Here is a 13,387-nt window from a genome sequence, read left to right as displayed (position 1 = left end):
CAACTTGAAACCTTAACTCTGTTTCTCTGAACAGATGTATCCAGTCAAGAATTTCCAGCGCAATTTGCTCCCTTTCACCCCAAACCGGTGCTATTGTTGTCGCCATGACTCCTTTCCTCCATCCATCCATCCCCAACTTTCCTTTGGAAGTGCGAATTGAACTCGAGGCCTGTATACTGGCTATAATACACAGCTCACTCCCACCACAGCAACAAGTGCAGACACGTTGGTGGAGTGGATAACCTGGGATTGGAACCCAGCAGCACAACATTGATATTTTAAAATAGAACAAAATGTTTCTTCTGTAGTGAAAGTTTAAATATCTGGGACAGGCTTCATGTCCTGCTGTTTAACCTCATTTGAGGAAAAGTGATGTTTCTTTTCCAGAAATGTGTCTTAAGTTGGTGCAATGTTGTTCACAGGTCATGTTGATGATCTCTTTCCTTATTTCCTGAGACATGCCAAACAAGTGTTCCCAATGTTGGATTGTATGGAGGATCTGCGCAAAATCAGTGATCTGAGGTTACCGGCTAATTGGTAAGATTATCCACTCAAATTCAATCCTTATCATTTTTTCAATAATTTCCTTCCACATAACCTTGTTTAACATGGTTGTTAGAGTTTACGCTTTCAATCAGTAAGGTCAACAACAATAGAGTTCCCTACCATGTGTGAGAATGTATAGCAAGCAGTTTTGTACCACAAATATGCAACGTAATTGCACCGAAAGAATATTGGTTATAAGATGCACAGTATTAAAGATACCATGCATTGTAACAAAGAGGCCATCTGTCACAGAGACCTATCAAAGAGAATATTATTCAATTTCTGATCTCTCAACTCTGGCATCATGCTTTTCTTTTCAAGCCCTGCTCCCAAACAGAATTTTCTGGAGATTGTGTTTTTGAAGGATTTAATTGCCAGAGCCAACCACAATAACTCAATGCTGGCTCAATGAGATCAACCAACTCAGTTCAACAGGAAGACAATGGTGTGGTTAGAGTTCAGGTCATGTAGAGTTAGCACCATGAGACAAGTAATCCACAGGGATGAAAGTGAGGACTGCAAAGGAGATTAGAGTCAAGAGTGTGGCGCTGGAAAAGCGCAGCAAGTCAGGCAGCATCCGAGGAGCAGGAGAATCGATATTTCGGGCAAAAGTCCGAATGTTCCTGATGAAGGGCTTTTGCCCGAAACATCGACTCTTCTGCTCCTCGGATGCTGCGTGACCTGCTGTGTTTTTACAGAACTACACTCTCGGCAAGTAATCTACAGGGACCATGATATTTTAGCAGCTTTTGAAAGAATAAAAGCCAAACTCAGTAATGGTGACTGTGAAACTCATCAATTGTCATCAAACGTCCTTCCTTCCTTTAGGGAAGGAAGTATGTCATAACCTCATTGACTCCAAAGGGCAATTAGACAATTACTTCCTTCCTAGTGCCAGTCACATCCCGTGAAAGAATTCAAAAACTGTAACTTTCGGCAGTAATAGCCAGGATGACTGAATTGTAAATTCATTTCAAAAGGAAATTGGTGGAAGCTTCAGGAAAATTGATTTTCCAGGCCAGCAGAAATGAGGGAAGTATGTGACTGACTGGACACCTACCGTACACCTGAAGCTGATATGAACTTGGGCTGAATGGCTTCCTATAATGCTGATAGTTTTGTTCAGAATGAAAGTCACACCAGCTATACGCTGTCCTGGCAAAACCACCACCACCCCTGGTAACCTGATCCAGCTCAATATGGAGGAACAATTTGTGCCTGATGCCCGAATGTGTCTAAATATAATTTTTTATGTTCAATTTCTTTATGCTGTTAACTGACTTCATGGATTTAGCAACAAGTAGGGAAGACTGGCAAAATTCAGCAGATCTGGCAGCATATGTGGAGAGAAAGAAGTTGAATCTTAGCAGGACTGATGCACTTAATGATAAGCTCCTAGGCAGTGTTGCTGAACAGAGAGACCTTGGAATGCAGGTCCATAGTTCCTTGAAAGTGGAGTTGCAATAGACAGGATAGTGAAGAAGGCATTTGGTATGCTTTCCTTTATTAGACAGAACATTTGAGTGTAGGAGTTGGGAGATCATATTACGGCTGTACATGACCTGGGTTAGGCCAGTTTTGGAATATTGTGCGCAGTTCTAATCTCCTTCCTGTTGGAAGAATGTTGTGAAGCTTGAAAGGGTTCAGAAAAGATTTACAAGGATGTTGGCAGGATTGGAGGATTTGAGCTATAGAGAGAGGTTGAATAGGCTGGGGCTGTTTTCCCTGTAGCATCAGAGACTGAGGAATGTCTTTATAGAGGTTTATAAAGATCATAAGGGGCATGGATAGGATAAATAGACAATCTTTTCCCTGGGGTGGGGGAGTTCAGAACTAGATGACAGAGGTTTGGGGTGAGAGGGGAAAGATATAATAGAGACCTAAGGGGCAATTGTTTTATGCAGTGGATGGTACATATATGGCATAAGCTGCCAGAGGAAGTGGTGGAGGCTAGTACAATTGCAACATTTAAAAGGCATCTAGATGGGTATATGACTAGGAAGGGTTTGGAGGGATACGGACCACGTGCAGGCAGGTGGGACTAGATTGGGTTTGGATATCTGGTCGGCATGGACGAGTTGGACCAAAGGGTCTGTTTCCATGCTGTACATCTCTATGACTCAATGCTCTGAAGAAAAGTTACACCAAACTCAATGTTAAATGTTTGTGTCCACAAAAGCAGCTAGACCAGCAGAGTTTCTACATTTATTTCAGATTTCCAGTATTTTCATTATTTTGTTTTTATCCATGAATTCAGAATTGGGGAAGGTCAGTGAAACTTGGTGACTGACTGGATTTCTCCGGTTAGCTCTGCCCATGAGAGTAAGTGGTTTTTGTTCCTGTTTCTGTCTCTAAGCAATATATCTGGGATGGATTTCAATGAGGCCTGGTCCACAAGTAGAGTCACAAAGTGTGATGCTGGAAAAGCACAGTTGACATTTCGAGATAAGCTCTTCATCAGGAACATGAGCTTATGCTCAAAACGTTGATTCTCCTGTTCCTTGGATGCTGCCTGACAGGATGTGCTTTTCCAGCACCACACTTTGTGACTCTGATATCCAGCATCTGCAGTCCTCACTTTCTCCTGGTACAAGTAGAGTTGGCCAAGGGAGGTGCTATTTACCTTTTAGTGAAGATGCTGATCCAGATCCTGGAACTTTTAAAATATTGTCAGTGTTGGAACAGATAGAACAAATTAACATTTTTTTAAAGAATGTTATGGGGTGTTGTATTTAGAATGTTGACTTTTTTTAAAAACGTCTTTATTCTTTCATGGGATATTGGCATCACTGGCAAGGTCAGCATTTTTGATCATACCTAAGTGAGTGACTTGCAAGGTCATTTCAGAGGTCTGTTAAGAGCCAACCACATTGCTGTGGGTCTGATACTATATGTAGGCCAGACCGGATAAGGAAGGCAGATTTCATTCCCTAAAAGTTATCAGTGGATCAGATAGGTTTTACAGCAATCATGGTTTCATGATAGTTTCATCGTCACCATGACTGAAATTAGCTTTCAGCTTTTATTGATTTGTATTGAAATTCTGCCAGCTGCTTTGGTGAGATTTGAACCCTTGTCCCTCAAGCATTAGCCAGTGGGCCTCTGGATTACTCATGCAGTGAAATTATTTTACCACAATGATAACTGTGATAATGATATTTATTAATATCTATTGCTTGCGATAACTAGCACTTATTTATTGTGACATGTTTGTAGTGATAAGGTTTCAATGTGTGCTTGTTGGTATTTTGTTGAATGGTACTCTGATTCTTGGTCGTGGGAAATATGCACATCTCTCATCTCAATGTTACTAATACTCAAGTATATTTACTCCAAGGTACCCTGAGGCTAGAGCAATTCAGAGAAAGATCATCTTTCATGCTGGGCCAACGAACAGCGGAAAAACACATCATGCCATTCAAAGCTTCTTGGCAGCCAAGTCTGGAGTCTATTGTGGTCCTTTGAAACTGCTTGCACATGAGATCTATCAAAAGAGCAATGATGCTGTCAGTATGTTTGAAGAATTCTACATTGAAACTGTTTGCTGTACAGCTAAGATTCTATGATTCTAAATTGATTGGATTGAGAATCTATTAAACATTCTATAGTCAATGTAGGTACCTTCAAATTTCAGTTAAGAAGGCTTTGAGGAGTCAGGAGGTGAGTTACTCACCACAGAATTCCAAACTTTCTGGCCTGCTCTTGTTGCCACTGTATTTGTACGGTTGCTGTAGTTCGCTTTCAAGATAACAGGGGATTCAGTGATTATAATGCCATTCGACGTAATTTCCTAGAGGTGAGATGATTGACCACTCATAGCCACAACCACCTTCCTTTGTGCCAGGGATGACGTACTTTTGCTGTAATTACTTTATCTGCTCCAAGGTCTGTGCACAGCGGCTGATGTAGCAACAAGCTGATTGGCGTACACTGACCTTCTGAGCAGATGCGTGGTTAAGCAGCTCCAACTAGTAAGATTTCCCCAATTTCCCTTGACCCATTACTAGGGCTCGTTGATGCCACAGTCTGTCATAAGTTGTCTTGAGGTTAAGGGCAATCATACTTGTCCCTTCTGTTCTCCTGTACAGATGACACTTAGTAGAACTGTCAGTGTCACCTCATGTGAGAGAAAACTGGGGTGCTAATTGGTCAAGTTGGATTTGTTCTGCTTTTTGTGCACAGAACATATCTGGGCAATCTTCCACATTATTGTTAGGTGCCGTGTTGTAACTGTACAAGCACAGTTTGGGTAGGGTTGTGGCCAGTTGTAGAGCACAGACCTCCATATAGTTGCTTGAATATTGTCACGGCCCCAGGAAAAATCTGTGCTGTCAGCTCTTTCTTGCTACCACATGGATTGAATCAAATTAGCTGAAGATTGACATCTGTGATGCTGGGAAACTTCAGAAAATGCCAGGATGGATCATCCACCCAGCACTTCTGGCTTCCCAAGTTAGGTGAAATTTTACTATTTAACCATAAACCATATAAAAGTATTGCATACAAATATAACTCTGAATTTAAAATGGAGACTGCATGCTGATCAGCTTCCTCTGCTCTTGTTTCCCTGATGTTTATTTGGACGTTCTTCATTCGTAACCTTGTTCAAGGCTGGTGTATTTTCTGAGTGCTTTCTCTAACTCTGTGCCCACTGTCTTGTTTAAGTGATTTAAGTCCACCTGATCCAGTGCCTCAATAATCTGTAAGGAGTTATTATTCAGTATATGGAGGAGAGCACTTGCAGGAGTCGTCTAAAATGGTTACATTTTCCTTTTTTTTTCTAAAACTAGAATTTCCAGTATCTGTTAGAATGAATGAACATAATCCCATATGAGATTGACCACGTAGATGATCTGATGCTGTTTGCTGAGGTAGCTGGTGTTGAACTACCACAACATCTGGTAGTTCACAGTCCACCGTGTCCTTTACTCAGGAAGTGAGCAGCTTATATTCCTGCTGTGCATCCTTGTTGTGGGCATTGCTTGAGGTCAGCATCGAGCTCAGTTGTGAAATCTTGGTAATGGACCAGCCTATCCCTCTCACTGTCACATAACCAGTTATCAGTGACCATTTGGATGTTGTACAGTCTTCAAAGTACAAGACATTTTCTTTACAGTTTTAGGCAGAGAATCGAAAAGTGGCAAAGACTGAAGAAATGAGATGTTTGAAAATGAGTAGGTCAAGTTCCAATATAGTCTTGAAAACTTTGCCCTTTTTGTGTATGCCAGTTCAGTATACTGGATATCGTCAGGGATGTGCCGAAGTCCAAAGATGTGCAGGTTAGTGGATTGGCCATGCTAAATTGCTGACAGTGTCCAGGGATATATAGGCTAGGTGGATTAGTCATGGGAAATGCAGGTTTACAGGGTTAGGATAGTAGGGTGGGGCTGGGTAGGATGCTCTAGTGTGGACTTAATTAGCCAAATGACCTGCTTCCACACTGTGGGGATTTTATGATTCTGATTATGGAAGAGTAGAGGGCCCAGTTTTTAGATATGCAGCATAACTTTACAAGATATTTGATTATTTTGCTTTGGTTATTTGTAGGGCGTGCCATGTGATTTGGTGACTGGGGAAGAGCGAAGTTTTGTGGATCCAGATGGGAGGCAATCAGCTCATGTTGCTTGTACAATTGAAATGTGCAGTGTAACTACACCATGTATGTGCACACCTCTTCCTGCTCTCTCTATTATTTGCATTTGTATAATGTCTTTTGTAACATTAATGTTCCAAATCTTCTTATAGCCAATGAAGCACTTTTGAAATTTTGTGCAGCAGCCTCTTTGCACACAACAAGATTGTGCTAATACCAATGTGATCGTAACCAGAAAATCTGTTTTAGAACTGGATAAAGAGGGCCTGAACAGATATGATATCTGAGAGTATTTGTTTGTCTGCTTCAACATAATAATTCTTCAGTAATGAAGTAAAGACAAAATACTGCTAATACTGGAAATCTGAAATAAAAGCAAAAAGTGCTGGAAATACTCAGCTGCTTTGGCATCATCCAGTGAGAGAGAAATAAAATTAACTCTTCATGTAAAAAATGACTCTTTTGAAAAGTTAGATGGCAAGTGAGAGCATGGGTGGGATTAGACTAGATGATCCACTTGATTCTGGAGTATTCCATGAGTCTCATAGTCAGCTTTTTCTGGTAAGAGAATGAGGCAATGAGAAAGAATAGTTTGGACGTAGGATAAAAGCAAACTACTGCAAATGCTGGAGATCGGAAATAAAAGCGGTGCTGGAGAAACTGGTGAGAGAAAAAGTTAAAGTTTCAAGTTCAATATACCTCTTCTGCTCGAACTTAAAACAAAGCTCTGTATCTTGTACTCATTACAAATGCTACCAGACGTGCTGGGTTTCTGTAACACTTTTTTTATGTAGAAATTTAAGACGTAGGAGATGGAATGGACTGTTTGGCCTTTCAAGCCTGCTCCATCATTCAAGAAGATCTTGGCTGATCTGTTTGTGGTCTTAGCTCCATTTTCCTGTCTGCATCCCATTAATCCTTCAACTCGTCTAACAAAAATGTATCTAACTCAATCTTGAATAAGTACCCAACCTCCACTTCCTTCTGTAGGAAAGAAAACCTGCACATTGACAACTCTGTGAAGAAAATAATTCTCTGATCACTGTCTTGAAAAAAAGGAAAACCTTGTTTTTAAACTATATCTCCTAGTTCTAGTCTCCCCCACTGGAGGAAGCATTCTCATTCAGTTCCCTCGAGCTTTGATATTTTTCAATAAAATCAACTCCTATTTCTCTAAACTCTAATTCGTATAGACCTAACCTGTTCAAACTTCATAGGTTAACCTTACATCCAAGGAATGAGGAGATGAAGGGCTTATGCCCAAAGGTTGATTCTCTTGCTCCTTGGATGCTGTCTGACCTGTGTTTTTCCAGTGCTACACTTGTCGATCCAAGGAATAAGTCGCATAGAATTTCTCTGAACTGCTTCTAAAGCAGTTATGTTTTTTTTTCAAATAAGGAGACCAAAATCATTCCAGTTTGTCCATTGCTTTGTACAGCTGTGGTAAAAGTTATCTGCTTTGATATTCATTCCCCTTGGAATAAATGACCATTCCATTTGCTTTCATAATCACTAGCCGTATTTGCATGACAATATTGTGATTCATGAATTCCTAAATCCCACTTTACCGTTGAATCCTGTATTCTCTCTTTATTTAAATAGAATGTTCTTAAATTTTCTGTTCTTCCAACCAAAATTGATAAGGTTACCCTCATTTTATTCCATTTCCTAATTCTTTGCCCACTCTCTTAATCTGTCCACGTCCTTTTGCAGACTGTCTATCTCCTCTTCAGATCTTATTTTTCAACTTATGGTGGCAGCCTCGCCCCTCCCTTCCCATTGTAGGAATGCAGACATTTTTAGAATTCTCTTCCCCAGGAACCTGAAGGTTGGGTCATTAACTCTATTCAAGGCTGAGTTAGAGTTTTGATAAATAAGACAGTTAAAGGTTATGGGGTACACTGAGATGAGACCATGGCCAGATCAGCCTTGCTCTTGATGAATGGTGGAGCAGGCCTAATAGCCTATTCTGTCTCCTAAATCTGACATTCTTGTTGGGGTGGGAGCTGTTAGTCACCGATTCATGCAGAATGGACAATAGGAGTGGGTGGGAATTCATGTTGTGCTCAATATTTTGCAGATGAAATTGCTGTAATTGATGAAATCCAGATGATCAAAGATCCTTCCAGAGGCTGGGCCTGGACTAGGGCACTATTAGGTAAGAGTATCTGTTCATAATTCAGGTTACACTTCATCTGGATTTATTACAGAAGCCTATCAAATAACTTCAGCCTGAACTCTGTGTAATGGATTGGATTGGATTCTGCTGTTTGAAACCAGGGCAAGTATTTTCTGCTGGCCATACGTTTGTTATGCCAGTGCAGTTAGGAGATATGTGTCAGACCTTGTGGAATCCCTATTAAAGGAATTGGAGGAAATTGAATTTTCTGTTGGACATTTCCTCTATGACTGGACTACATAGTCGTAATTCCTAGGATGGCAATTGGGGAAGGGTAATGGGAGGTGGGATAACTATTGCTTTCCAACTCCCTCAAGGGGAAACAGTGGCCTAGTGATATTAGCAATAGACTATTAATCCAGAGACACAGGTAATGTCCAAGCATCTGACCTCACTTCCTCGCTTTAGTAATTGTGCCACTTTTATGACCACCACTTTTCATATTGGTGTGATTCATTCATGAGGTATCAGTAGACACAGTCTAATGATCTGAATCCTAGACGCAGAGACTGTACAGACGGAGTTTTACTCTGCATCTGAACCATACTGTAGGGGCTGACTCTGTTTGATGCGAACTATTTAGAGGGAGCTTTTATCTGTATCGATCAGCCTGCTGAAGGGGACAGTAATAGGGGCAATTAACTGTGTATTTAACTCTATACTGTACCTTCTCTAAAGAATGTTTTGTGCATTATTTCAATGTACCTTGCTTTCACTGCAGGACTTTGTGCAGAAGAAATCCATATCTGTGGTGAAGCTGCAGCTATTAACTTGGTGATGGAGTTGATGTTTGACACCGGAGAAGAGGTTGAGGTGTGTGTCCTATCTCTGGGGCAAAGGCCGTAGGGAGAAATATGGTTTGGCTTTAAAACATCAGGCAGTCTAGATGTTGAAAGCATTAAAACTGAATACTGAATCATTGTTAAATATGTAGCACTACTTCCAAGCATAGATACTGATAGCAACTTGTTCAATGAAGAGGATGTGCTTGGACCAGCACCAGAATACATAAAACAGATATCAGCCCGATGAAGATATAACACAGGTCTACTTTAATGTCAAATAGCAAAAGCAGCATCTGCTAGATAGCTAACCATTGCCATTTCCAACAGGTAAAATCTAACTGCAGCTCTGCCACATCCAGTCGTAAATGGTGCTGGACAATTAAACAATTCAGTGCAAGAATTGGCTTCACAAATATTCCCATTCCCAATTATGGAAAACATTAGTGCAAAAGATAAAGGTTGTGAAGTATTTGGAGCCATCTTCAGTCAGTAATACTTGGTAAATAACCAATCTCATTTCCTTGTTAGGTCCCCAGCATCACAGATGCCTATCTTCAGTTAATTCAGTCAGTACTCCACATAGAGTCATAGAGATGTACAACATGGAAACAGACCCTTTTGTCCGACTTGTCCATGCCAATCAGATACCCAAAATTAATCTCATCCCATTTGCCAGCACTCTGTCCATATCCCTCTAAACCCTTCCTATTCATATACCCATCCAGATGGCTGTTTAAATGTTGTAATTGTACCAGCCTCCACCACTTCCTCTGGCAGCTCATCTGATACATGTACCACCCTCTGCATAAAAACATTGGCCCTTGTGTCCCTTTTAAATCTTTCCCCTCTTACCCTAAACCTATGCCCTCTAGTTCTGGACTCCCCCAAACCAGGGAAAAGACCTTGTCTATGCATGCCCCTCATGATTTTATAAGCCTCTATAAGGTCACCCCTCAGCCTTCTGGGAAAACAGCCCAGCCTATTCAGTCTGTCTGTATAGTTCAAATCCTTCAACCCTGGCAATATCCTTGTAAATCTTTCCTGAACCACAATGTAAAGAAATGTCTGAATGGATACTGTAAAGTCCCTGGCTCTTGACAATATTACAGTAATAGTACTGAAGATTTGTGCTGCTAAACATGCCATGCCTTTAGACAGCTGTTCGAGGACAAATACGACATCAGTATCTACCTGACAATGTGGAAAATTGTACAGGTTATGTCCTGTACACAAAAAAGACGATAAATAAAACCTGACCAATTCTTGATTACACTCAGTCGTTGGCATCATGATAAAAGATGTCATTGACAGTGTTGTCAAGTAGTACTTAGTGGTAACCTGGTCACTGATGCTTGATTTAGTTTCTGGCAGGGCTATTTACCTCCAGACTTTACTACAGCCTATATGAGCAAAGGACTGGCCTCTAGATATGAGGAGAAAGTAATGACCTTGACATCAAAATAACTTTTGACTGGTACTGATTCAAGCTGCTCAAGGAAATTGAAGTCCTTGGAAATCGGGGGACAGCTCTTCACCAGTACAAAGAAAGATGGTTATGGTTGTTTGAGGCTAATAAGCTCTGTGACAAAGACATCAGCAAAGAGGTTCTTCAGGATAGTGTCCGAGATCAACCATCTTCAGTTCCTTTGTTAATGACTTTCAGTCATTGTCAGGTTGAGATACTTGCTGATAGCTTACAGTTCAACTCTATTTGGCACATCTTGAAGCAGTCTATGCTTGCTTGCATGACTGGTAACATCAAGATTTGTGTTAACAAGTGGCAAAACATATTTAATGCCACAGAAGTGCCAAGCAATGACCATCTTCAACAAGAGGGAATCTAGCCCTCATTCCTTGACATTCACAGGCACGACCATCACTGAATCACACCAATATCAACATTTTGACGGTTACCATTGACCAGAAACTGAATTGATACATCTGGTACAAATATTATATTGAATTGGTCAGCTGTTAAGAATTCTTTTGCAAGTAAGCCACCTCCTGTCACTGCAAAGCCACTGTCTATAGGATGCAAGTCAGCAGTCTGAATAATTTCCTCTTAACACATTTACAACATTTGAGTATTTTAACACCGTCCAGGGCGAGGTAGCATTTTTGATCAGAATCACCGGACTGCTCTGCAGCAACAGTTCTATTCAGATCATAAAGGTGAAAAGGTGCTGTAATGTCTTCTGTGTTCAAATTGCTTCACAGTATCAACCCCACTCTACTGTTGCAGTCTGGCCTTTGGGAAGTGCTCTGCAATGTTCTATATGTTTTTAAACTGATCCCATAACCAAACTGAAAAGTGTGTGTTGAGTCTATGATTATTCACTGAAAACATTTTATTCCTGCAATGTATTGTAAATTCATACCAGCATAGTACATAGTAGGATACATGACATGGGCGATATGGTGGCTTAGTGGTTAGCACTGCTGCCTCACAGCGCCAGGGACCTGGGTTCAATTCCAGCCTCAGGCGACTATCTGTGTGAAATTTGCACATTCTCCATGTGTCTGCATGGGTTTCCTACAGTCTAAAGCTGTGCAGATTAGATGAATTGACAATGCTACATTGCCAATAGTGTTCAGGGATGTGGAGGCGAAATGCATTAGTCTGGAGAAATATAGAGTAATAGGGTAGGGGAATTGGTCTGGGTGAGATGCATTTTGAAGGTCAGTATGGATTTGTTGGACCTAATGACCTATTTCCACACCTTAGGGTAATTCCCTCATCTATATAACATTTACTGTAGTAGTTTTGCTCAGAGTACACTTTTCCTGTTGTGAAATGGGTGTGGGGGTGGTGGGGTTGTTGGTTTATATTTTGCTATTATCTGCACCTTTTGCTTATGCAGTGTTTCTCCAAAAGACAGAATTTTCCTAGCTAACTAACTGCTTTCTGTTGAATAGGTTGTCAGTTATGAGCGACTAACCCCCATGGCTGTTCTGAATACTGCACTGGAGTCACTGGATAACTTGCGCCCTGGTGATTGTATTGTATGCTTCAGTAAAAGTGACATCTACTCACTGAGTCGTCAAATTGAGACTCGCGGACTGGAATGTGCAGTGATTTATGGCAGTCTTCCACCTGGTAAATAACTTTTCAACTTTTTGTAATGTTACCAAGTATTAATATCTTGTGTGTTTGAATACTAAATAACAGTCACTGTTACTTAGCAACTGGCACCATTTCTCCATGTTCAGTGACATGGCCCAGGAACGTGACTTGGGCTTTTGCGAGCGCACGCTTTGCTCGGTTTATCACCAAGCCCGCATCCTGAAGTTGATTGACCAATTCTGATAGATGCTACATATATTCCTTCCATGTGTGACTAAAAATCAACAGATTGTCTATATACACCACAATTGGGTTGTCCTGAAATGACTTTATTGATTAGTGTTTATACGTGGCTGGCACATGTTTCATATCAAATAGCATGACTTTAAAACTGTGCAGTCCATTCGGCATGAGCAAGTCCAACTTTGAAATATAAGTTGTTTTTCTCATCTTCTCAATGCAGTCTTCCAAATATGGGATAGAATGTCAATAAGATTTTGTAACTGCATTGACTTCGTGATAATACAGAGCTGAAAAATGTGTTGCTGGAAAAGTGTAGCTGGTCAGGCAGCATCAAAGGAGCATAAGCCTTTCTTCAGGAATGAGGAGGGTGTGCCAAGCAGGCTAAGATAAAAGGTAGGGAGGAGGGACTTGGGGGAGGGGCGTTGGGAATGCGATAGGTGGAAGGAGGTTAAGGTGAGGGTGATAGGCCGGAGAGGGGGTGGGGGCGGAGAGGTCAGGAAGAAGATTGCAGGTCAAGAAGGCGGTGCTGAGTCCGAGGGTTGGGACTGAGATAAGATGGGGGAGGGGAAATGAGAATGCATTCATCCCTTGTGATTGGAGGGTTCCTAGGCGGAAGATGAGGCGCTTTTCCTCCAGGTGTCGTGTTGCCATGGTCTGACGATGGAGGAGGCCAAGGACCTGTATGTCCTTGGCGGAGGGGGAGTTGAAGTGTTCAGCCACGGGGTGGTTGGATTGGTTTGTGTGGGTGTCCCAGAGGTGTTCTCTGAAACGTTCCGCAAGTAGGCGGCCTGTCTCTCCAATGTATAGGAGGACACATCGGGTGCAGCGGATGCAGTAAATGATGTGAGTGGAGGTGCAAGTGAATTTGTGATGGATATGGAAGGATCTCTTGGGGCCTTGGAGGGAAGTAAGGGGGGGAGGTGTAGGCGCAAGTTTTGCATTTCTTGCGGTTGCAGGGGAAGGTGCCGGGAGTGGAG

At 41.5% G+C, this 13,387-nt stretch overlaps 1 protein-coding gene across 3 annotated transcripts in view; it reads left to right on the top strand.

The window, feature by feature from the left end:
- The window catches only part of supv3l1 (SUV3-like helicase), a 41,374-nt gene that overhangs the window by 6,494 nt on the left and 21,493 nt on the right, over window positions 1–13,387 (top strand). For 2 of the 3 annotated variants that reach the window (XM_043683144.2, XM_087999153.1), the window contains exons 4-9: window positions 423–537; window positions 3,884–4,052; window positions 6,094–6,205; window positions 8,220–8,297; window positions 9,040–9,131; window positions 12,020–12,200. In XM_043683144.2, the coding sequence (XP_043539079.2) occupies window positions 423–537; window positions 3,884–4,052; window positions 6,094–6,205; window positions 8,220–8,297; window positions 9,040–9,131; window positions 12,020–12,200 (747 nt within the window). The remainder of the gene's footprint in view (window positions 1–422; window positions 538–3,883; window positions 4,053–6,093; window positions 6,206–8,219; window positions 8,298–9,039; window positions 9,132–12,019; window positions 12,201–13,387) is intronic. The other variant, XM_087999154.1, reaches the window with a different exon arrangement.

This window comes from Chiloscyllium plagiosum, unplaced genomic scaffold (genome assembly GCF_037043375.1).
Source record: "Chiloscyllium plagiosum isolate Xiang-an unplaced genomic scaffold, Cpla_swu_hap1 HiC_scaffold_22, whole genome shotgun sequence".
In the NCBI taxonomy this organism is placed as follows: Eukaryota; Metazoa; Chordata; class Chondrichthyes; order Orectolobiformes; family Hemiscylliidae; genus Chiloscyllium; species Chiloscyllium plagiosum.
The sequence above is the reverse complement of the archived record's forward strand: the minus strand, read 5'-3'. Positions and strand labels throughout refer to the sequence as shown.